Consider the following 25879-nt stretch of genomic DNA (forward strand, 5'->3'; position numbering starts at 1 on the left):
TTTTGCCAATAATATAAGAAGAGTATTCAAGTATATATTGATCTGATTAGTATTTAGCATGTAGTATGTGCTATGTGTATGGCACACTAGAATAATGCAGTTGGTTGACTTTAAACTAAATAAAATTAAATGGTACTACCGAATGAATTAATGATGTTGATAAGCTGATAAAGGAGAATAGCGAGCGAACATGATTGTTCTACTAGCATCATTAGATGTGCCGGACATGATTCACACATATAAACTTCTTCACATTTTGGCCATTTTAATATTGCTTGCAGAATCTCTCACTTGATGTTATAATTAAGTGTGTAAGCTAGCATGCAGGTTAATGAATTCTATTCAATAATAGTTCATAGCACCTCTTACTCTTAGTCTTAGCCATGAATTCTTCTAGTGCCAAGCCCAGGGATCGGAGTTGCTAACACAGGGAGGCGCAGGGTTTTAGATTTCAGGAGACGTACGCAAAGGCATATCTATCAACTACTGATCATGATCATGGTCATGGATGCTAAAAGTTTGGTTCTTTATCTAGCTCTAGCTCTATCTCTAGCTATCTCTGTGGTGTGGGTCTCTCTGGTCAAGTGGGCTGTGGATCCCATGGAATCCTTCTCTCACGGGCTCAATAAGACATCTTGCTGGCTTATTTGTGGGAGTGGGCAGTTGAATCGCGAATGCTTGTCCTACTGCCTACAGCCCACAGCCTGTCAGGGACATACAAAGTTTCAATTTTGTTATTGCATAATCTAAAGATCAGGTGTTCAGAGATTCTCTGAATTGATTATCCACATGAAAGAATATAAAGGGCAGTGAGATATTGTTTCTCTAATGTTTTTTTTTTTTTAAAATAATATAAAATCTGTATGCTATACTGAAATACTGGAATTAATAGTATGTTAGCGTATTATTTTCATTGAATGTCCCCAGTTTTATTAACTTTCATTACCATCTATCTGTACAACGTTCAATTGTCACATCAAGGTTCGCTGGTTTCGTACCGACAATCTTGAAGGAAGTTCATGCTATGCGGTTGTGTGGCATTACCTCACTGTTCATGGCACCAAACACATGCTGACATGCATAAATATTTTGCTTCATTCCCGGTATAATTTAATTAATATATAAAGGCAGATTGAAAAGTTCATTAATTTGGGTTCAGAATATAATAAGGGAAAAGATTATCATATATTAATATTTATATATATATAAACTTGGGTGGGAGGTCATGAGAAAGGCTATAATGCGCATCTAAAGGAAATAATTAATTAGAAATTCTGGTCTGAATCGTCTGATGATGATGATGATGTTAAGCTGTGTGTCCTGGAGTTTCAAAGAAAGCAAAGCGAATGAGTACCCGAAATCCGAAGCCAAGTTGTGCTGCTGTGTCCTGTGTGGGCTGTGTGTGATTCAATGTTTGTGAACCCCACCACAGGCAGAACCAGACCAGACTCCTCCTCGATCACACGACTCAGCGGCAGCTGACGTTAAGCACTTGACTAATCGATACCGAGAGCAACCCTTATTCCCTATTCCCTATTCCCTATTCTCTTCCAACCTCCAGGCTCCAACTTATGATGGTCTACGTGGCTAATCTTTCCAATTTCAAACAGCCACGTTTTTGAAGAAAAAAATTTAGCAAAAATTATAATAAATAAATAAATAAAAGAAATTGTCTATATAGATATATATATATATATAATAATAATAAATATAGAACATAACAGACCCAGGTATTCCGCTTGGTTGTATAGGCGTCTCTCTCTCCTGCTCTCGTTTCTTTCTTCAATCCATCATCATCTCTCTAGTCTCTATTTTTATTTTATTGAATTTAGAATTCCAAAACAGGAAAATCGGCGGCGGCGGCGGCGGCGGCGGCGGCTGCAAGCATGGCAAGAGCCGGAGAAGAAGGGTAGTGTTATATAGAGCTCGAGATTCGAGAACCTTTTTCGCCTCTTGTTGTTAATGGTGCCGCCTCGTGTCCGCTGCTCCACTACCTACACGGCGATGATGAAGATCATCGCCATCATCACCACCGTCGGTCACCAGCTGTCTCAGTCGATAGCTGTCACGGATCCCGAGGAGCAGCGGTCCAACTGCAAGAGAGGCCTCGACATCGATCTCAATCTCAGGCTGGGCCCCTTGGCCGGACGACGAGATCGGATCTGTGGATGGGGGGGCGGAGGAGGTGCCACCGGTTGCAGCGGGATCGTGGACGTGTCCGATGCGCCGGCAGAGTCCAGCGTCATGTCGAGTTCTGAGAAGAAGCCTCCGTCAGTTGTGGGCTCTATCTCCGGCGAAGGTCTGACTGCGGATAAGAGTTCACAAGGGGAATGCAATCCGGAAGGCAGAACAAAGATGAAGAAAGCTGAAGAAGTTGGGAGGGAGTACTCGGAAATCACGAATATGCAGGTGGAGGAAGGAGGAAAGAGGAGGAGAAGTGAGGGGTATCTGGACGTGCTCGTGGAGGCAGTCAGGCAGGTATCCGGCTTTTTCAGTGACGAAGAAGAAGAAGAAGAAGAAGAAGAAGAAGAAGAAGAGAAAGAGGACGAAACTCGGGCTGAGGAGGCGGCGGCGGCGGAGAGTAGGAAGAAGAGAGGCTTGGATTTGGAGGAGGAGTGTGGGCCAGTGGTGCGATCGAAACGAGGGAGGAACCAAGCGCTGCCGTCGAGGTACCGTGACTCTGTCCTTGAGCCGTGGGGGAAGTTACCCACCGTCACCCGCTGCTCAAAAGCGGCCAGACGGTGATGGCGGTAAGCTTACCTCCTTCCCCTCTTTGTCAGCTTCTAATCCGTTTCGTGGCTTGTCTTAAAGTTACCGCCTTCCTTCTCTATCTATATTATTACTGTTCTTATTTTTTTTTTTATTTTTTTATTTTTTTTTTGTGTATATATTATATATATAAACATAAATGAGTAGAAACGGACAGTAGCTAGCAGTGGCCGGAGGAGATTAGAATGCTGTTTGTTTACTTACTCTCTTTTTCTTTTTCTGTTTATCTTCAGCATTGATGCATGCTTCTTATTTCCGATTGCCCGTGATATTTATAGCTTCGGTTTGATTCTGATTCCCTGGAAGAAGCTTTGGATAAGGAATTGAAAATGCTTGTTAAGACCCCAACCCAAAATAAAAAGAAGAAGTGATTGAAAACGATACAAGTGCCGGCGGATTAGAAATTAATCTTGTATAAAATAATGCTAAAAGTCTGGTGCCAATATTTTATTTTATTTGCTTTTATTAACTATATATATATATATATATCCATCGCTGTTGGCATTGTTGGAGTTGGTTTGGTATCCGGGTGTCCCAGGATATCGCATGGGTTTGGTATAGGCGCATTGTGTCAAGGGCCCGCTTGGGTTGGATTGTTCAAAACTTCAAATGAAGCTAGCTTGATTTGGTCCAAATGATTCCTGTCGGCTTGAATCAGGTTCCCTGGTCCAATTTACTACCGATGAAGTACCACTTAGAGTGTTTAGCACCACAATATATATAATATATAATATATATATATATATATATATATAAAGTTCCTGCTCCCGCTCGCAGTGTCTATTTTTAATACAAAAACATCACCGGCAGCAAGTTATAAAAAGAGGAATGAATGGCGTGTATTTTATTAATAAACCAGAAAAAAAAAAGAATAGACCGATCATTATTCCATCCATCACAGGGAAGCCAATTAAATATATTGAAGTGGCTCCGCATTACATATGGGTGTACTGTGCATATATAATTAAGGTTTAATTTGCTCCCTTTTGCTTGCAAATTCAAGGGAGAACGATATATACCTCTCCGGTAAATGATTTTGTTATTGTCACCGGTAAAAGAGACGGCTACTGTTTACGTACAATCATGGGCAATGATGAGAGGCATAGTCATTTATTATATTGATTCCTCAAAAGAGTAGAATGGGCGCATAGTTACATAATTAACCTGATTCCGCATTAGCATGCTAAATAGTTAAAATTATCTCCTTCTTTAATTAAGGTCAGAAGTCTAGGTCGTTGAATTGCGTTGTAAATTGTGAGCCTCATATATATATATATATATATATATACTCGAATTCCTTCTCCACTTTCAACTTCAGTGAGTTACTGATTTTCAATAAATCACGGATGACTAAAGACTTGACTGTTAAGCTGTGTAGACAAATGAGATGAATAGAGTCCATTAATCAGATAAATTCATGTTTGACCTGACCAGTGACCATTGTAAGGCGGCAACGAGAAGAATTCAGAGGAAAAACAAGGGTGGCTTTTCCTCTCAGTTGTCAATTCATATGCACTTCTCCAGTATGCATATAATGAGGATCAAGCAGTGAACCTTATCTGCGGCAGCACAGCTGTGAATAAAGGTTATTTGCTTCATCATTCCACTAGGGTTTGAGTGCATCACGTCAAGCAGCAGCTGCTGCTGCTGCTGTTGCTGTTGCTGTATTGTTTTATTATAGGACAATATTCAGTGCGGAGTTTGGGATCCATGGCCAACAAAAACAATGTTCGCACCCCCAATCAGGCAAAACACTTTAGTTATTATCATTTCCTCACTTGGGGCCCATTTGTCTCTTTCGTTTGTTTTACACGATTGTATGTCTTGCAGCCTTATCGACAAACCAATACAAACCTGACGTTGTTAAATATCACAGGTTTGATATTTGATAGTTAATTTCATCGCATGAGTCAAGTGTCATGATCTGAAATCTTCAATAAAATGAATAAGCCAACGGCATACAAGTTGTGGCTGTTGAAGGGAAATAGTTTTATTTTATTTTATTTTATTTTATTTTATTTTACTTTACGCTAGTAGCCAGTGACTAGTTGCCGCGTGGATACGCCTCAAAACGCTAGTAGCCAGTGACTAGTTGCCGCGTGGATACGCCTCAAAACTTTTGGGTTAGTTTCTGTATCGCCTTCCTTCTAGCAAACGGCTCAACGGGAATGGGTCCCCCCATCCGACACGATACCCGGAATGTCCTCATGGCTGCATGTGTTCGTTTGTTAGTTGCTACTTGCTAAGCTGGAAACACGAATGTGAATGTGCACTCTTCCGAGATTATGTGAAAAACCATGCATTTCCATCTAAGATAGTTTTAATTTTTACCATTTAAAACAAAACATAACATACCAAGAGTAGTGATTTCTTTGTTTGCTATTGCGCGGTCAGAGCTTTACCTGAACTGGAGTCTGGAATGGAAAATATAGCTTCGGCTAAAGTGATTTACAATGGTTCTCTCTACTGAGTAACTGAGAGACGAGTTATTTTCTAATGAGGGTGGACAAATTAAATCATCAGATTCAGTGGAAGTTAGGAACGAAAGTAAGCAGAAAACAAACTATACATATGATAAACACTTCAGAATCGTAACAGCACCATGCATGGCCTTCCAAAAACTTAAGAAGAGAACAGATTGAATATATTCAAGAGTAAAAACTAGCTAACCTGGTAGGATAAAATATTAATATCAGCTTAAGATCACAGAAGTACAAGCAAAGGACATGTCACCTTAATTATAAGTGTTAATATGGCACTGCATAACATAGCACATGCCCAAAAGACTCTGTAGAAAATTTCAGAACCAAAGTACATATAGAAAAAGTCTCTCAGCTAGTTCTGATATTTTATTCGGCAGTCTAGATCTCCAAGCAATTGCATTGCACCAATAACTTCCCAGGGTTTCTTCCGCTTTTACAACTAATTAACAAAGTCATTAGATGTCATGTTTGTAACTCCAATGCACATCATGCAGATTAGATCTCTCAGGCCTTCCCACAATACCTTCTCAGATTTGGTTGTGGTTATTGTAGAGGAAAAGAATTCTAACCTGTTTTCTTCTTTCTAAATAAATCAGTGGTTTATCCACTTTTTATCAAAAAGAATTCTAACCTGTACCAGCTGGTGAGCTCCCTTGATCAACATGCAGTAAGCATGCATCAATCACACTGGTTGCCCTATGCTGAATTCTCTGTTGGTTTCACAAACTCATGAGGATAAAGAGACAAGACATGAGGAACATTGGGCAATATATTGCTTGCGGCAAATCATATTTTATTGATAGAATTCATATGTTTTTCGCCTATGACAAGCTTCAGCTTTTGAAGCCAAGAGCCACAACTCCCACTCCGACTCAATTGAACATTTGTGACAGTGGCAACAAGAACATAATTCTCACCATTTCCCACCTCAATCTCATATAATTCAGCAAAAACTTCACGAAAATCATGAATCAACTCACTGTAAAACGCCTTGCTTTGAGGAATTACATTAATGACTATAATTCCACGGTCATGAAGAACCATCTTTGCAGCTAAAAGAACACTCCTCTGGACGAACTCTGAAGGTGGCGCGCTCGCACCATTCACAGCATCACCAGCATCTAAATCCACCATGATAACATCAAAATCAATCCTAGACCCTTCCACTAGATCTGACATCCTTTCCAAGCCTCGTCTTAGAGTATCTTCTTGCTGGGCAACATTCTTTATAAAGCCAATTGCATCACCGATGTGAACATGAAGGAACTCACCTTCAACAAGACCAAAATGCTGCCTTGCAATGTTGAGAACTACCGGATCAGCCTCAACTCCCAGTATGTCAAAGTCTAATTTTGATTTCAAAAACATAGGCAATGTCCCTCCACCAACACCAAGGCAAAGAGCCCGTGGCCTCAAACCTAACTTGATTTTCTCTTCTAGGAAAGGAGCTACCAGTGAGAGACCGGCCACCATAGGCGCCAGATAGGGCTGCACCAAAGAACCCTTTTGAGGGCCGATGGTACCATCTTTTGAAGGATCAGGGATGAGTCTCACCTGAGTTTGTACCAAATTTGGCATCATTTTGAACCGCAATCGTCTCCGAAGCTCTGGCACCGGAGACACATCAATCTCCACATCCTCCACAAGCATCTCTCCAGATACAGGACCTTCGATTCTGTCAACCAGAACGCTCCGGACCACGTTGTCCTCGTAGGAAAGAAAAAGGGATCTCAGGGACCCCATTCTTGAATGCGGCCTTGGGGCAGAGAGCGAGGAGGAGAGGAAACAGCGCCTCTTGGAAATGTTGGAGCGAGCAGAGGTCAGGTTCTGATTGAGGTCGAGTGTAGGACATTGGAGGACAACTAAAAATTTGGAAATTTTTCCAATGAAAAATTAAACGAGATAGAAACAGGTCCTGGGAGGAGGAGGTGAGGAGGGAGCTGGAGGTGGCCGGCGGCAGTGCAGAAGATCCAATCTGACTCACGGCCAATGGGGACCAGCATAGCGGCGACTTTGGGCGGCGGGAGCGAGGGCAGGAGAGGCGAATCGAGGACAGCGATTCGAAGGACATCAGAGTAGGGACCTTGGCTAGGGTTTGGAAAAGAGAAGGAGATGAATCGAGAAGGCGAAAGGCGTTTGAACGAACTGGGATCGAGGCTTCCGCTATCGGCCATGTCAATCTCTTTCACTATATGATCTTGTAATTGGGTTAATCGCTTCACTATAAGAGATAGACTAACACCTGCATTCAAATAAATGTATTTAAAACTTAGAAAGAGGATTGTAATAAAGATGAGGTAACCCTTCTACATATATAAAGTTATAAACTACATCTTTTATTATACACAAAAACACATATAAACTACATCTTTCAAAGTTCTTACTCTTGTCAAAATTCATTGCTGACCCAGAAAAGAAAACAACATTAACAAATCTTCTCCTCTTCTGTGATTCTCTAATTAATTTCCAACTGATTATATAAGCATCCGGGATTTGGAAACCGTTTTAAGTCCAGTGAGTCAGATTAACTTTGGATGATTCCTTGATTCCATCCAGGTTTAAAGCAACCCTGCCGATTAATGAACAACAAACACATACGTATGTGTTCAATATTGTGCACCATGTTTCTACAGACGAAGCTAAAGCAGACTCCAACCACAATCACATTCGTGCCTTCAAATTCCTGTATAACCTCTCAAGGGCAGGCGCCATCCACAGATGTCCTAATCAAACTATAGCTTTGCTAAGTGATTGTAAGAGTAATGATTCTCAGGGAATGACAAGTATTTTGATTTTCCCTCATTTCCTCTGTCTGCATCACCAGTAATCCCCACAAGAACAGTTTCCATCGTTAAAATGATGGAATCTATTCCCATCCCTAATGTCAATTTCTCTCTTGGTTATTTTAGACATAAACCTCATGAAATTATGGCAATCTCCGCATATTCGGAGATTCTTCATTATCTGTAGTGGCGTACCATCAGACGTTACCAATAGACCATAGGCAACGGCAAGTTTCTCACTGTGATAGAGAAGCACATTCTCTTTCTGCTCCTCTTCCACATCATGCAGGACAAATTGGGTGTCTGGCACATAACCTGCATACTTCAGTCTTACATACAGCTCCTTCAGGAGTGCATGTATCTCAACAATCTGCTCATGGTGCTTATCTCCAGTGATAAAAGAATGCAACTTGTTCCTTATCTGAATCCAGCTGCAACCTGGTGATTTTGTGACACCTCTAGCTCTCATCAACTCTCTCACCTCATCCACTTCGTTCCACATGCCACGAGATGCATATATGTTTGACAACAAGACATAATTTCCAGCAGTCTGTGGCTCCATTTGAAACAGCTTTTTTGCAATCATTCTGCCAAGTTCTACATTCTGGTGAATTCTGCACGCACCAAGAAGTGCTGCCCACACCACTGAATCTGGTTCAATGGGCATGTTTTCTATGAATTCTTTAGCTTCATCCAAGTGGCCTGCTCTTCCAAGAAGGTCCACCATGCAGGCATAGTGACCTTCCAATGGCATGACTCTGTAATCCTTACTCATTGAATTGAAATAATGCCACCCTTCATCAACCAAACCAGCATGGCTACAAGCACATAAGAGCCCCGTGAAAGAGATCTGGTTTGGTAAAATTCTTTCCGCTTTCATCTGCTCAAAGATCTGAATGCCTTCTCTTCCAAGGCCATTTTGGGCACAGCCAGCAAGCATTGAGTTCCATGAGATTATATCACGTTCAGGCATTTTTTCAAAAACCAAAAAGGAGTCTCTGCAGCCACACTTGAAATACATTGAAATCAGGGCATTGCCCACAAAAAGATCCAAATCAAAGCCCAATTTAATGGTCAGAACATGAGCCTGCTGACCTAGCCTACTTGAACCCACATGGCCGCAAGTGCTAAGGAGGGTAGTCATGGTTGAAGAGTTTGGCAATGCCCCTTCTCTCAACATTCTGAGAAATAGCTCAAGAGACTCATTGCCTTGCCCAGCCTGCGAGTATGCAGAAATGATTGCAGTCCATGAGACAACATCGTGGATGGGCATCTTGTTAAAAACAGTGCGAGCATCATCCAACAAGTAGTTATGAGATAGGCCAGCAATCAAAGAGTTCCAAGACACAATATCTTTTGTTCTCATCCAGTTAAAAACTCGAGTGACATCTTCCGTATTCTTGCATTTGGCATACATTGTGATCAAGCCATTATTGACATAGGCATTGAACTGTGATCCTGCCTTTATAGCCAGAGAGTGTAGTTGCCTACCCATCTCTAGTGCTCTGATGTTAGCGCAAGCAAAGAAACCACTGGTGAAACTGGAGAGAGTAGGAACTATTCCATGCCAATGAAGCTCTGATAAAAGGTCCAAAGCTTCTTCACTTTCCCCATTCTGTGCACAAGCGGCAATCATCGCAGCCCATGAAATTGCATTACGTATAGGCATCCTGTGAAACAATTTCTTCGCTTCATCAAGCATCCCATTTTGAGCATATCCTGCAATCATGGCGTTCCACGACACCACATTAGGATCAGGCATTTGTTCAAACATGTGTCTGGCCTCATGAATCCGGTTGTTCTGAGCGAACCCTGCCAGTAATGCTGTTTGAGAAACAATAGTCTTACACGGATCTCGCTGGTAAAACGAGAGAGCATCATCTAACCGCCCAACATGTGACAACGCTGTGATCATAGTGGACCAAGAATACTCGTTCCTCTCCCGCATACCTTCAAAGAATCTCACTGCAGACTCCAGGCCTCCACTCTCTCTTGTGTAAGCATTCAGTATAGCAGTGCCCACGACCACGTCCCCCTCAAAACCAGTCTTGATTGCTAAGGACCGCAGATTCTCGAGCAGTACAATATTACCCAAACACACCACAGCAGAGATAGCGGCAGTGAAATTGGGCTGGTCCAGGCTCATCATGCAACGATGCATATGCAGGAAAAACCTCCACGCTTCATCATACTCATTAATCTGAACGTACCCAGAAATCATCACAGTCCAAGAGACCAAATTCCTTGCTGGCATGTTTTTCAAAGAGCCACCCGGGCCTCCCCATCCGATGGGCGTGGCAATATCCGGTAATCATGGAATTCCACGAGGCCACATCCCTATCAGGCATTCTATCAAACAGCCACCTTGCCGTCGCTAAATCACCATGCTGCACATATCCACTGATCATCGCATTCCAAGAGACGGAATTCCGCTCCGGCATTGCATCAAAAGACTTCTCGGGCATCTTCAATTCGACCAGATTTAGCGTACCCAGAGACGACAATGGTCCAGGTCCTGATATTCCTCCCCGCGAACGAGTCGAAAAAGAGCTCGTGCCTCATCGATCATGCCGTTCTGGAAATAACCGAAGATCATGAAATTCCAGGAGATGATGTCTCTGTGGGGCATTTCTGTCGAACAGTCTCCGGGCGTCTATTGCATGGCCGAGCCGCGTCAGTTCTCGTATCCTGGAGTTGTAATGAGGAATGTCCACAATTGGATCTCGCGAAATAGCAAGAGAAGAAGAAGTAGAAACAAAGCGGAGAAGACGACGAGCTACCATGGAAGAGAAGCTTGGGTTTCTCATCCATGGCGCCAGTGCCACCATAGCACCCAAGAGAAGAGGCCGGAGATGGATGGGCGGGCCGGGCCTTCTTCAAATTTCAATCACGAGGCAATTTGGATGATACCGATATGAACCCGGAATGCCCATTTATGTTCTGCCACGTGTCTTCCATTCTAAATTTTGCCGCCATCCCTCAAGGCCCTCAAATTCGGGCGTTTCCATTCCTAAATGGCAAATGCTCTCCTCGCAGTCTCCGGTTTAAACCCTAGCTCTAGGGAGTGAAGAAAGATCCAAGGGGAAAATGGTGGTGCCTTGGATTCCTGTAGCCAGGGAAGTGTAGAATGCCCTGCTGGTGCAACGAGGGCATCCATTTCCATGGTAGTTCCCACCCCTATTCCAAATGATCATTGATTACTTTTACTTTCGATGTCGTTTTCATCACTAGGTCTAATCGAACACTCCTCATTCTGATGATGCTGGCTGGAAAGCTGAATTTTTTGTTTTTTTTTTTTCTTTCTGTTAAATTATGTGAGAAAATGGATATGCCTTTTCCGTTCCGATCCCGTTACTCGTATGGTAAGTTTCTCAGTCATTTTGATCCTTATCCTCTCCAGGAGCACAAGATATTAGAGAAATTCAATATGCAATGAAACAGAGATGCGAATTTCTTTTCTTGTGCTTATTCTGGTGTGTATTTATGAAATGGGCCGTGGCTGCTACTCTCTGTGGACTGTGGGGCAGTGAGTTATGTGAATTCTATCAATACTTTGATAGTTTAATGTGTTTACATAGGTTTTTGCAAAATCAATTAGAAAAAAAAGTACCTTCTAGAAAATTTGCATTTTCCGTGTGTGTGATTTCTCATGCCTTATTTCTCTTATTTCGTTAAGCATTAGGGATTCAGTTGATGTTCTTCCAGGTTTTTATTGCTGCTGGCATTTCCAGAGGACAAAGTATAATTTGAATTTTTTATGGAGCCAGAGAAATCAACAAATGAACCAGGTGATTGAAATTGTTTATTTCCACAATTTCATGTCACTTTAATTGAGCTTTATCTTTCAATACATATAAAATAATGCAGAATTTAGCTTGTTCATCTTTTCATCTCCTTTTTATTTAGGAAAATGTGAATAAACAAACGCTGCATTAAATTAAAACATTAGTCACTGTATCTTCTAATTGCACTACTTAATTAACTCTAAATGTTCCTCTGCTGGCTTATGCTAATAATTATGCTATGAAACTTCAATTTTTTCATGCTACAGATGATCATGTTCTTCAATATCACGCCGTTTTTCTGATTTTTTTTTGCATTTGAACCGATCATCATGCTTTGACTTGTGCAATGCTTAATCTCTGTTGGCACTGGAGAGTTTTCTGATGCAACTGTTCTTTATACAACTATACTCCAGAACACGATAGAGCTACTTCTAAATTGCTGTAATAGGCTCAGTTGTTAAGCCATAACATATCGTCATGCAATACTTGTTGAATACAAAGAACAAAATTCTGATTGAGCCCGTCGTAGTTCTCAATCATTTCGTGGCACCAGCCGTAGCTGAATTATGAGTAGAAGCAGTATATCAATAATTTGCTAAGTCATAGACGGGGTTCTTAATTTTGTTCAAATTGGTGGCATAAAAACACTTCAAAACTTTTGTATAATCTAGAACCTTGGACAAAATGGAATACAAATGATGAAGAGTTAAGCTGTTAAAGAATTGTGGCTTTTAGTGCTAGCTTTTGAACTTTGCAGCTGTTCTCTTATTTCGTACTTATCAGTACAGCACGTTCTGGTTACCACATTCTTTGAAGGTGCTACAGTAAATTGCTTTTGCATTATATCATATGAGAGAGAATGTACCCGAGGTCCAACATTTCCAGAAATGAAGTGCATATATTTGAATTAAAAATTATTTTGATTATCTCCCATGGGTCTTAGGTTATAATCTAACTTGGACACTGACATAGTGGTTGCCACAGTGATCAAACGTGCATGCTTTTCTGCTTCTTCCTGTGCTATTCTTTTTCTATACTGATAGGGATCAACAAAAATGTGTGAGATGGTTATGGAAACTTTGCAGTGGTGGATTGCAGTCTGTCCTTTCGGGTCTGTGATAACCTTTCAGGCTTTCAGCTGTACATTCCTAACCTGGATGAGCTCCAGATATGGGGTTGGCTTTATTAGACTTGAATCTATACATTTTATATTCCCAGCCTGCAAAGTGATTGATTGTTTTACTGCTAATTTGGCCCTAACCTGGATTCTGTCATTCTGATATAAACCAGAGCTATTCCCATGTTGTAAATGATCAGACTGACATAGGAACACTATTTTGGAGTCATAATAGTCTCTCCAAACAAGCGCGTTCCATAGAGTTACAGATAATAATACATGTATTCCAACGTACGCTCTACCAATAGAAAAACAATCAAGTTTTCAGCATTTTCTCTATTGCCTGCTCAGGTCTACCTTATTGACTAATTGAGATAGTAATCAATAAATTTATATTGCACGGCATACATACCTACCGAACCCTAGCTATACCCTGACAACAAAATGGCTATCACATCAAAATGCCAACTTTGTTGTCTGCTTTGATCAGTTACTAGTCAATCTCCAAGACTTGAATTGGCAACTTTAGGAGGCTTACGCTGCTTGGACATTGACACTCCATTATAGGGATAGTTAATTTGTATGGTAGAAAAGCGAAGCATTTGTCCCCTTCCAAGCCCATAGTATTTCTATCTTGCAAACACTTGGAAATGTAGCATGCCCACAGCTCCCACAGAAGTGAAAATCCTGAAAGGAGCATCATGTTTACTCAAATTTAAATGCCATAAAAAATATTACATCATCTTAGTACTTCTGAAATTTTTATACTTGAAAATCATCGGTTAATTTGAAGGTTTTTTTTAATAAAAAAAATTATATAAGCCTCAAATTCACTAAAAATAAAGGAGAAGGCTTTTCTGTTTCATTTATGCTGGATGTATATATTTTCCATGATAACCATGATAACAGATATTGCACTGGATTGTTTGCAAGCAGGCGGCTTCAACAGTCACTGTTCCGATGATGTTGGACAACCAGGTGGTCAAGATGACAGTAGGCTTATTTTTCTTATTTCTAAATATTAGAATAAAAAATAAAAAAGAGTTTGTTGATGGGTAGCATTTGACCTAATATTTCTATTGGTCTCTAAGGTGGAATTGCGGATCTTCAGGCAACTTGTTCTATTCTCGAGTTGGAGACTACTCTGGGCGGTCAATTATAAACTAGGCAGGGCTTAAGAATTGTGAATCCCAAGTTGATCAGCTCTGGTAACTTCTATTATCTCAAACAATTCATTGAGCATTAGCAATTGGTTTAATATAGTTTAATTAATCAACCTCGTTTATCATTGGTGGATTTAAAAATTGTTGTTTATCAACCTAATGTTTAATTAATTTACTTGCATGGTTGCACATGGCCTGATGCCAATGCAATAAATGTGGTTTCCCTTTGGATTTTTATATTAGCTAGTTCTTAATTAGGTTCAGATCCTTTTTTTTTTATATATAGTTAAAGAAACCATATCATCAAGCAAAAAAACAAAACATTTTACAAAGGATGGAACTGGAGAGGTAAACACAAGAAAATGGAGGTGTTGAACGTGGGGTTGCTGGGCAGGATATGACTGATATCAATTTGTTTAGAATTGCTGCATTAGTCAATGGCTATGGGGCAGGTTAAAAAGCAACAATGAAACAAAATATAGCTTAAGACGTGTACTTCACCATCAGATTTGCTGATAGAAGGCGATATCTTGGCTACCTTTGGTTGTTCTGTTGAGTTTGTCCAAAAACTTAGAACCGTTTATTTTTCAAAATGGTAGGTTTAAGATCTAATTAAAATGGTAGCCAAGTAACAGGGGACATGGCACGGATTCAACGTTCTTTTTCTGCCAGTTGGGAAGCAAGCCAACTTCATCCTATACGAAAGCTTAATTACCAAATAAAAAAACAAGTTAAGTTCATAAAAGTAGGTGCTAAATACAAATCCAAGTTGATGTGGTGGACTTTTATTTATTCGAGAAAAATACCAAACCAATCCCATTCTTATTTTTTGTCCATTCATATTAAACTTTTGGATCACATCCAATTCATGTAACTTCTATGTTCTCTAATGCATGAATGTGTACTGTTAATTTTGGTCTAATGGTTCCTAGAACCTATTATTACTGGTAGCTTGTGCATCTTATCTGGCCTACCTGTGCTAGAACGTGTAGGTGACTAATAACTAGTAGTATCTATGATAAAGCTTTACTGTTATTCTAGATTCCAATTGTCCGGCCAACCAACCATAGAGTCCTGGAGATGATCTAGTAGGCCATGGTGATGACCCCTTGTGCTGTGTTTAAAATAAAAATAGTTGAGGTATTGGGTTACTAGATAGACGTCTCAGACTCAAGAGGCTGCTGAGTTGGTTGCAAATTTAATAAGTTATTTATTCTGAGAGATGGGTCTCAGATCTGTTATAGAACTAGAAGAGTGACTATAGTTTCTTTATAAGATCTTTGGCAGTAAACAAAGGGAGGGTTGTCGCTTCGTAAAATTAGCTACAACTGGAGTTGTTCCCAACACAGTTACCTGGCCTGGCTTCTCATGACAATATAGATATCCTTTTATTTTTGTTCCCGTTGGACTAGTTTTGGTTCAAGGGCACACGACTATCTATTTCCTATTTCCTATGCAAATGAACTTGCATCTCAAGCAAAATGGGGCATAAGAACGAACCATTAAACAGTGAGTGAGGTACGGTAAGGAGCACATCTGGCCCATGTCAACCTAACCCTGTTGCAAGGTAACTTGATCTAGACTTGTTGGTTGAACATGTTGTTTGGGATCTAATCTTTTTGGTTCCTTTCGTGATGCCGCACTTTCTTCCTCCTAAAGAGCATCTGAGCTCTGAAACTTAAACTCAAAGATATGGATGTAATATTGTTCCACTGATCAATGCCATGTTGAGCATATATTACAGGTTCTTAACCTCTTAGCCACTTTTCCTGCTGTGTTTGGCCCATCACCTAATTCTTAACCACCTTTTCGTTGCTCTAAATTGGTTTACACGTGGGGAAGCGAAGGACGGTAGGGTACTTTGAGTTTGAGATCTCTGAAGTCCTTGTTACTTGTTAGTTATGTGTTCCGAAGTGATGATACGTAGAGAAACTGACAAGGTAAAATGTCCAGGCTGATAGGGTCTTGCTCTGACTCGTAGCAGTGAAACAACTCTCTGACATATTTATGTAAACTGCCCCTTGTGTTGATAAGCCCTGCATAAGAAAACGTGCTGCAAAAGGCGCGTACATCATTGTCAGCGGCTGGCTGGAGACTTGTTCTTCAAAACTAGTCCCATCCCGGCAGTTATTGTATAATGAGATTTTATAAATAGATAATTTGTGGCAGTGTAATTGCATTAATTGATAAACGCTGAATGTGTGCTGAAATCCTTCCATGTTTGTGGATTCTAAAAGTTTGGCTAAAGACTGACGAGAGAAAAGGGCCAGGCAAGGCAAGTCAGGGTTGGGCAAAAGCAAGTTAATTTTTTTTTTTCTTACCGTTCCTCTATAAATCACCCAAAACACACGCACAGCACAGCGCCAAAAGAGATCCTTACATGCTTCCCAATCAAGACATTCCGTTCTAGTATTCTAGTCTTGTTTATTTCTATATCCTGGATTAGGATGTTGTCTTCTTCCTCTTCTTCTCAAACTTAATCCCATCCTTCTTTGTTTCTTTGTCTTGCGCTTTGTGTCAGAAATTCTAAAGAAGAAGAAGAAGAAGAGGACATGGTTTGCAAGGCCAAGGAACCATTTGTCCATAGCCATGTCATCCTTCCTCCTAAGATGAGGAACATGGCTACGTGTCTCAGTGAACAAGCCGTCAAAGTATCGGATTCGTCATGCTCAGGCAGCGGCGCAAGCAGCAGCAGCAGCAACAACTCTTTGTCTGTCCTAGACTCCTCCGTGCAGCGCTCCATCACCAGCCTCCACTATGCCAGGCTCTCCACCTCCAAGCAGCTCTTCATCGAGCTTACATGGTCAAAGATCAGCACTGGCCCGACTCTCTCGGTCTCCATCGAGGACATCACCCTCAACCATGATGAAAACCAAAAGCTTGCCACCCTGAGCACGCAGGTCTTGAAGAAGAAGAAAGGAGCCCAGTCTTACGTCCATCGAGACTCGGTGCTCGCTCTCCTCTGGGACGTCTCTTCTGCCAAATTTGGTTCCGGGCCGGAACCCGTTGACAGCAACTACTATGTAGCTGTTATCGTCGATGGAGAGTTTGCACTCTTACTCGGTGGTTGGAGCAAGGATTACATCAACATCAACAGCGTCCACAACGGCAAGCTCGAGGGTGTGATGCCTACAGCAGCATCCGTGATGTTTGGCCGGAAAGAGCAGGTCGTCATCCATACTATTTATTCGACAAAAGCTCGGTTCCGAGACGATGGGAAAGATCATGAGATCACAATCAAATGCAAAAGGAGATTCATGGGACGTGAAGGACTCGGAGCTATTGGTGTACGTTGATAAGAAGAAGGTGGTCTCCGAGAAGAGGCTGCACTGGAACTTCAGAGGAAATCAGATTATGTTCGTGGACGGGTCACCGGTGGACCTGATGTGGGATTTGCATGACTGGTGGTTTGGTGGTCCTTCCGGCTGCGGTGTGTTCATGTTCAGGGCCAGGAGCTCGCTTGAAAGCAGGCTCTGGCTTGGACACGAGGTCCTGCAAAAGGAGCAGGACTCCCCTGGCTTTACTCTCTTGATCCGTGCCTTAAAGAGTTAGTGATTTAAAGTGTTTCTGACATACTTCCTCTTTAGTGTTTTGTTTTACATTTGTGTAGTCTTCACTGATGAATTCTTTGGAAAATGTTGATGGAACAAGTCTTGCGAGATTTGGCTGTTGGTTTCGATTGCAGGCTTATCAAACTGTAGATTGATGGGATCTTGTTCACTCTTTTCCTTGTTCAAAATGAATTGACATTATTCACATACCGCTGCTTCTCCTTCATTTCAGTTTATAGTGTTTGGCTTTTCTTCTTCTGCTGTTGTTATTATTATTAACCATTTATGTTGAGATAGAAGCAGAATGTAACAAAACCATTGGGAACAGAGAAGGCTTTGACATTGAAAATTCAATCTTTCTTATCTGTTAATTAAGCGAATTTTATATGCTTCACTGTTAGAAGAACATGTTGTTGGGTGTATGGGCGTTCTTGATTTCAAGTCCTCTGTTCTTTTCTCCCCAATTTTCTTCACCATCTCTTTTTTTTTTCTTTAATCTTCGTTTTTTTTTTGTTTAAGAGAAATATTTCAACTAGTTTAGTTGTTTTAGAACTTTTCGATAGGGTCCATCGCTCTTACTCTTTCTGTTGTGTTCACCTTTGTGGTTTTTATTAGCTTCTTATGTTCTCCACTCCTGATGGTGTGTTTTGTGTTGGTTCTTATTCTACACCGGTGGACGGTTTTGGGTTTTTTTTTTTCTTATTATCTTTTGTTGCTTTTGTGTAGTACTCTGTTTTTGTACTCTATGCTTTTTTTAATGCATTATAGTTTATTCATTTTATAAAAAAATATATATATATTTCTATCTTAAAAAAAATTATTGATTTCTCACTCATTCATGCTAAGAAACTTCTCTTATGTTCTAAAATGCCCATATCCTTCCATGTTTGGTGCATTGATCAGTAATGTCTCATTATCATATCTAGGTTGTCCATACTGGCAATTGCATTCCCTGATTTTGTGTTCATTTCCTTGAAGGCAAAGATAGGAGTTTAGCTATCTTCATTTTGAAATCACTGCTGAAGATTTTAAGACATCAATACATGATAAAATTTAGTTATAATTGACTTCTTTTTTAGAGATTTATCAGTTTCAGGCCATGATAAGGCTGAACAGGAATTGGCTCATACTTTGAAATAATACAGATATATGTGTGTGTGTATGTAAACCACATTATTATTGAAGAAACTACGCAGAATCTCAATGGCGGTGATTAAACCAAAGGTTAGCTGTGTCTGCATTTAAAGATTCCTTCTGTAGTTCATGAAAACTGCACACCGTGGGCCACTCATTTGATCCTCAAATAACATTACTTTAACGCAATCCAAGGAAATTAAGGAAAGTGACCAACTAGAAGAGACATTGGCAGAATGGTTCTTTGTACCAACCTAACTCGTTGCTAGGACTATTTGTGGTGTAATTCAATGGTTATTATCCTATAATAATTAACGGGTCCATTCTTTTTCCTTGACTTCATAATTTTTGAACGGTGTAGAATTTCTGTTTAGAAGTCTACTCTGATCATTATGGTACTCGCTTTCTAAGCTGATTTCTTTGACCTCAGTAATAACTTAAACAAAACGCATCTTTCGGTTCTTTTGTCGACATTTTTTTTTTTTTTTGAAATAAGTGGATAAACCACAGATTTATTGAAAAGTAATAACGGTACAAAATAAGAAACTCCTCTCACCAGTGGTGAGGAGAAACAAAATACCACAAAGAAAATAAAAACAAGGATAAAAATCTAAGAAGACGGAAGACACCACGGGCATCTCAGGCCTGCCTAGAAAGTCAGAAGAAGGAGTGTCTACTCGTGAGCAGCATCAGGGTCGGAGTCGCCGGTTGGAGTTGAGGATCTAGCGCTAAGGAAATTGAGAGAGCGCTTAATTTTCTGAGCAGCCTCATTGAGTGTTTGCTGATGACTATCAGCAGCTGTTGAAAACCAAGAAAGAATCATATTAGCAGTTTTAAACATAATGTTATACGGTGGTAACGCAATTGATTGAAAGATACGAGAATTTCGTTCAATCCAAATGTTCCATAAGATTGCACGGGAGATAAGATCCCAGAGAATACGGTGCTCAGGAGGGATGGTCGGTAACCAGATAGTCCACAGTAAAGAGATTGACTGGGGAGAAGAATTTAAATCCAAGATTTGGGAGAAATAAGTCCAGATACGTTTAGAGAATTCGCATTCGAGAAAAAGATGATTTAGATTTTCAGAGGCGTTGTGACAGAGGACACATGTATCTGAGGAGTTTAGACTATTGCACCCTTTCTTGAAGAGATTTGTGAGTGTAAGGATTTTGTCTTCTCCAGCAAGCCAGCAGAAAAGGGTAATTTTATTAGGGCATCGGGTTTTCCAGAAGTGTGGGTGAAGAGAGCTGCGCAAACCACCATCAATAAGAAAATTGTAAAAAGATTTGACTGTGAAATTTCCATTTTTTTCTAGAGCCCAGGTAGGAGTATCTTCCTGGTAGAGAGAGCAATCAGGAATAATATCGAGAAGAGGAGACAACGTATCTGGAGAAACAGAAGGAAATAGAATCTCTAGATTAGTTAGATGTTGAGAAAATTGTCTGACCGTTATCCAAGGGGAGGTACATTGAGAAAAAAGGTTTGGCCAAAGATCTTTGAGAAGAAGCCCGTCATGCCAACGATCGTACCAAAGGAATGTGCTAGAACCACTTTGGATAGTTTTTGTTTAGGCAAGGCGGAAAGGGTGGTAAAGTGGAGATCACTCCCGCCTCAAAAAGAAGGATTTATTTCTAGGTGGATTGTGGTACAAGAGCCCATTTGCAACATTGAAAGAATAGTTAGATTGAATGATTTTAGCCCAACCACAGTTTGGGTTACAGGATAATTTCCACCACCATTTTTCCAAGTAGAGCTTTATTAAATTCACGAAGGTTGAGGATTCCCCAACCTCCCATGTTGCGTGGTCTAGTTATCCTGTTCCGAGCGATCAATCGATTCCTTTGGGACTCGGGATCAGGTCCTTTCCAAAGGAAGTCTCTTCTGATATTATCAATTTCTTTGATCACCCAAGTAGGAAGTTTGAAAACTGACATCCAGTATACAGGAATGGTGGAAAGGACAGAATTCACGAGGGTTAAGCGTCCACCAAGTGATAAGTAATTTGCTTTCCAGGAAGTGAGTCTGGCGCGTACCATACTAGTGAGCTTTGCCCAGTCAATACGTCTCGGTCTTCGACCAGAGAGAGGAATCCCTAAATAGGTGATTGGAAGGCAATCTCTTGAGCAGTTTAGGATTATGGCGGAAGAGTGATGCGGTTGAAATCCATAATTTGTGGAGTATAAGCAACTTTTTGAATAATTTATGGAAAGTCCAGAAGAACCCTCAAAAAGATAAAGAATTAGTTTAATGATTTGTAGGTCTTCTTGACCACCAGCAGAGAAGATTAAGAGATCATCAGCATATTGAAAGTGACAAATGTTAATCGATTGATTCAAAGGAACTCCCACAAGGACTTTGGATCTGAGAGCATGAGTGAACATTGCGCTTAGAGCATCAGCAGCGATAGCAAAGAGCAAAGGGGAAAGCGGATCACCTTGTCTTAGGCCTCATTTGCATCTGATGTAGCCCTGAGTAGTTCCATTAATGAGGAACTGAATCTTGGCAGTATTGAGAATAGTATGAATCCAAGAAAGCCACTTAGGTCCAAATCCTCTAGCAGCAAGGACTTCAAGAAGAAAGTTCCAATCTAGGGAGTCAAAGGCTTTCGCGAAGTCCACTTTGAAGGCATAACCCAGGATTTTACGTTTTTGCAAGTTGAAGATAACTTCTTGGGCACCTACAATGTTTTCTGCAATACATCTTCCTTTAATAAAGCCAGATTGAGAATCATCCACCAAAATATTGATTACAGTGCTAAGCCGATTAGCAAGAATCTTAGAGATGATTTTACAGGTGGAGTTGATAAGACTGATGGGTCTATAATCAGCAACATCTCCTGGCGTGTTGGTTTTAGCAATCAGAGCAATATTGATCCAGTTAATGCGCTCGAGATTAATAGAGCCCGAAAAAAAGTCATCGCATAATTTAACAATTGAGTCCTGAAGGATGGTCCAGTGTTTTTGAAAGAAAAGTAAAGGGAAACCATCAGGACCAGGAGCTTTGTCGGGGTTAAGGTCAAAAACAGCTTGTTTAATTTCTGCAAGAGTGAATGGCGATTCAAACTGGGAAAGGTCAACTCTTTCTTTGTAGTCAAAGAGGAAATGCCAGTCAAGAAGGAATCTATTTGGATGAGGAGTACCAAAGAGAGAGTGAAAATGATCGGTGAAAGTCTTACCTATTTGCTCATTTCCAACAATCCATTGATCATTATAAGAGATGTGAGAGATTTGGTTTTGATTTCTCCTGCCATTAGCGACATGGTGAAAAAATTTAGTATTCGAGTCTCCTTCTTTAAGCCAAGTAATTCTGGAACGTTGCTTCCAGTAGATTTCCTCTTGATTTAAGATATTGTAAAGCTCAGATCGGATTTGGGAGAGGCGAGAGGATTCATCCTCAGTGAGAGGTCTACTTTCACCAATGATGTCAATAGAGTTTAATTCAGAGAGTAGACTAGTTTTAAGAAGCTTAGAGGCTCCGAAGGTGTTCTTGGACCAGGTGCGAAGTTTGGATTTCAGATGAGCCAGTTTTTTGGATAAAATGAAGGCACCACAGCCAGTAGGAGAAGTTTCCATCCACCAGTCTTGTATAAGGGAAACAAGCTGGGAATCGGTGTACCAAAATTTCTCAAACTTAAAAATTCGTGGTCGCAAAAGATGATCGCCAAAATCAAGGCAGATGGGGGAATGGTCCGAGCCAAATCTAGGAAGAACAAATTGAGAAGATCTGGGGAATAACGAGATCCAGTTGTGGGAGTAAAGAAAGCGGTCAAGGCGGACCCAGATAGGATTAGATTGACCGTTGGTCCAAGTGAATTTTCTCCCACATAGAGGGGGATCAATAAGGTCAAGTTCACTTAGCAGGTTTTGAGAGGCCGAGATATCTCTAGAAATATAATTACTATTATTTTTATCTTCTAAGGAAAACAAGGTGTTGAAGTCACCACAAATAACCCAAGGGATAGTGACAAGATTTCTTAAATATCGAAGTTCATTCCAGAAATCAGGTCTGAGGGAGCGAGTGTTTGGGCCATAAACACTAGTGCAGGCCCAAATAGAGTTATTGGAGCGATTAGAGAATCTAATGGATATGGTATAGGAACCCTTATTAATTAGAGAACCAAGGACTTGAGAACTATCCCAAGCAAGGATAATACCTCCAGCAGAGCCTCGTGCCGGCAAAAATTCAAAAGAATCAAAACGTCTACCTCCAATTAATCGCCAGTAAGAATTATGAATTTCATGCAGTTTAGTTTCTTGAAGGCAAACAATGTCTACATGGGAATTTAAAATAACATCTTTGACAATGTGGCATTTCGAGGGTCTGCCAAGACCCCTAACGTTCCAACTTAAAATTTTCATGGAAAACAAATAAAGTCTAGGATTTAGATCTCGAGGGAGATCCATGGGATTGAGATGTCTTAGAAATTCTATCTGCTTCAAGAGAACGAATTTTAGCTAGGCATTTAGATTTATGAGATGGAGATCCTAGGAATTTAATGCCACAAGAGTAACTGTAATTAAGAATTTGAGCATCAGTCCAAGCAGAAAATACGGAGTTAGAGGGATTAGGCGTACCTTCTCTTGGATCTTCAGGAATTTTTTTCTTGGAGGACCGTGGGGGTAGGGGAACAAATCCTGCTTCTTCATTCCAGCGCCCTGAGGGTTTCCTAGGTCTGTCGCTCCTTCTGATATGTTTAGGATCAGAAGGGGGTTGTTTAGGAATATTCTCCAAAGAACATGAATCATCTGAAGCAGTAGTAACAACAGTAGAGGGATCAGGAATAACATCATTCATCTGAGCATCGCCCTGAGCAATAACGGGTGGTTCAAGTTCAGTATGAATGATGCTATTATCATCAAGATAAATATCATCATCTGCTATTTCGTTATCTAGAAAGTCCTCATCTTCACCCCAGTCAAGGAGTTCTTCGTCCGAGTGGTCATCCATCGGAGTGTCCAGTGGTAAAGGATCCAGAGGGTAGAATTTCTCAGAATTAATACTGGGGATCAGGGTCCATCCTCCATGAATGAATATCCAGTTGTATCCATCAGGGATAGAGATTGTCGGGGGAAGAGGTTTGAGATGTGAAGGCAAGATTCCCTGATTAGAAGAGTCTGCTGGAGTATCCATAGGGGAATGGTCAGACTTAGAAATATGGGGTGGAAGATGCTCATCCCGAGGCAAGGGAGACATGGCCTCTCTAGGCAATTCATCCACGAGAAGTGTAGGATTGTTATTAACAGAAAGTTGTTTATCTCGAGGCGCTTGATCAAGTGCAGAGGAAGAAGTATGGAGATGTTTATCTCGAGGCACATGAACGGTGCACTTGGGTGAAGTGGGATCATTAGTTAGATTACGAGAAGAGGCATCATGATGAACACGATGCACATGTTTAGTAGCACGATCACGTGGCTCAACAAGAGAGGTGCCATCACGTGGTATGGACCGGTTCTCCAGAGGTTTGCAGGAATCCAGGGAGTTACCATCGCGAGGCAAAAGGGACGAATGCATAGAGCCAAAGAGGATAGTGGAGTCCTCATCCCGAGGCAGGACAACGGCTGTGGAAGAATCAGCCTCTACGTTGCCACTGCATGGCAATAGTTTGTCTCTAGTCTCGGAAATCTCACGAGGAACCAGTGGGGCCACGGATAAACCGGCAGGCTGCCGATCAACGGGAGGAAGAGGAGCATCTCCCTGAGATCCGCTGGCACCGATCCTCGTCGAGCGGCCGAGACCGGAGCTACGCTCAACAGTCTCGCCGGGTAAAATATCAACGGGAATGGCAGGGTCTTTACCCTTGATATTCTTAGGAACATAAAGTGTAGAACGAGGGGATGGTGCTGGAGGATTCTGCGAAGAAGGGAGAGCAGCTGGACCTTGCACAACCTTGGAACGAAGAATATGTGCTCCATCGTCTTCTAGATTAACGAGAAAGCTTCTAACGCCGACATCCACTGTGATCTCCAGCGGAAAGTTGATCGAAGGTTTGAGTCTAACCAAAGTTCGAAGATGCTCAAAAGTGATATGTTCATTCTTTTGAACATAGATCAGGTCACCGATAGGACGAAGAACATCAACGATTGAATCCCAATTCCAGCAATGAAGCGGCAGATTGGTAATTCGAATCCAATTATAGTTCCCGGCTGCAATTGCATGGGAACCAAACTCAGCAGTCCAATGGGAAAGACTAATACAACAAGGGCCAAGAGGGGATTTCAGTGAAAGAGAGCTTCTCTTAACGACCATTGCAGCATCCCTAGCAGTAGTCATAGTTAGAACAAAGTCATTATTAAATGGAGTTATATGCTCACAGAGATCAGGGTTAATGCATTGAGGTAGCGAAGAGTGCAGGGATCGGACACTAGTGTTGCCAGATAAAACTCTAATGACAACCATCTTTTTGAGATCATCTTTAGATTTCAAGATGGCTTCAGTGATGGGGAGTGAAACACGGAGAGAGTCAGGAGGTGAACGGATAGGGACGCGAAGAAGAGGCTTAAGTTCGGAAGAGTTTCCCGGAGAGTGATGCTTGGATCTAACCCTGGCTTTCTTGTCGTCGGGATGAGAGGGAGGAGTGCGAAGGGGGCAGCGGATGGCGATGTGTCCCACACCAGAGCAACGTCTGCAAGTAAGTTGATGCCTACACTCTTCCACCTTGTGCCCAGATCGCAGGCATTTCTTACAGTATTCACCGGAATCCGGTGAGCGACGGCGTTTCATGGAGACTGGAATGATGGGAAGGGTCGTCTCAGAAGATGGAGGAGTGCGAACAACTTCAGCAAAGGAGGTTCCATTCCTAACAGGAGAGGCTTTGGACACATGAAGATCAGGGGGATTCTGGTTGAGAGAGTGAGAAGAGGTTGGCTGTGAGACGAAATGTCGAGTGTTTCTTCGAGGTCTACCATGAAAACCTCCACGAGCGCCACCACGAGAGCGTCGGACACCACTAGGTCCAATGTTGGAGCCAGTGAAGCCATCACGAGAACTACTGAGGAACCTCATCCTAGACGGAGATACTGTTCACGAGTGAAGCCATAATAATTTTGACATGGTTGTTGTATCAAATTGACATTTTTTTTTGGCTGAAATCC

The 25879-nt window shown here is 41.3% G+C and overlaps 4 protein-coding genes across 4 annotated transcripts; 2 read left to right on the forward strand and 2 right to left on the reverse strand.

Moving 5' to 3' along the window:
* Window positions 1-1962: 1962 nt before the first annotated feature.
* LOC120261498 (histone H3.v1-like) lies at window positions 1963-3363 on the forward strand. The gene is made up of 2 exons (XM_039269413.1): window positions 1963-2750; window positions 3003-3363. Exon 1 carries the CDS (start codon window positions 1963-1965, stop codon window positions 2743-2745), a length of 783 nt encoding a protein of 260 aa, XP_039125347.1. The 3' UTR covers window positions 2746-2750; window positions 3003-3363.
* Window positions 3364-5408: 2045 nt separating this feature from the next.
* On the reverse strand, window positions 5409-8001 carry LOC120262105 (eEF1A lysine and N-terminal methyltransferase-like). Its single transcript, XM_039270162.1, is given in 5 exon segments — window positions 5409-5821; window positions 5884-6974; window positions 6976-7158; window positions 7160-7494; window positions 7637-8001. Coding segments are annotated over 4 exon segments (1470 nt in total). The 5' UTR covers window positions 7653-8001; the 3' UTR covers window positions 5409-5821; window positions 5884-6038.
* LOC120262104 (pentatricopeptide repeat-containing protein At4g02750-like) lies at window positions 7573-10932 on the reverse strand. The gene is given in 5 exon segments (XM_039270161.1): window positions 7573-10295; window positions 10297-10485; window positions 10487-10579; window positions 10581-10667; window positions 10669-10932. Coding segments are annotated over 5 exon segments (2790 nt in total). The 5' UTR covers window positions 10864-10932; the 3' UTR covers window positions 7573-8069.
* Window positions 10933-11797: 865 nt separating this feature from the next.
* LOC120261503 lies at window positions 11798-17396 on the forward strand. The gene is made up of 4 exons (XM_039269418.1): window positions 11798-11823; window positions 13874-13915; window positions 14029-14145; window positions 16622-17396. The coding sequence occupies exon 4, from the start codon at window positions 16653-16655 to the stop codon at window positions 17394-17396; it is 744 nt and encodes a 247-aa protein (XP_039125352.1). The 5' UTR covers window positions 11798-11823; window positions 13874-13915; window positions 14029-14145; window positions 16622-16652.
* The last annotated feature ends 8483 nt before the right edge of the window (window positions 17397-25879 follow it).

This window comes from Dioscorea cayenensis, chromosome 5 (assembly GCF_009730915.1).
Source record: "Dioscorea cayenensis subsp. rotundata cultivar TDr96_F1 chromosome 5, TDr96_F1_v2_PseudoChromosome.rev07_lg8_w22 25.fasta, whole genome shotgun sequence".
NCBI classification, from domain to species: domain Eukaryota; kingdom Viridiplantae; phylum Streptophyta; class Magnoliopsida; order Dioscoreales; family Dioscoreaceae; genus Dioscorea; species Dioscorea cayenensis.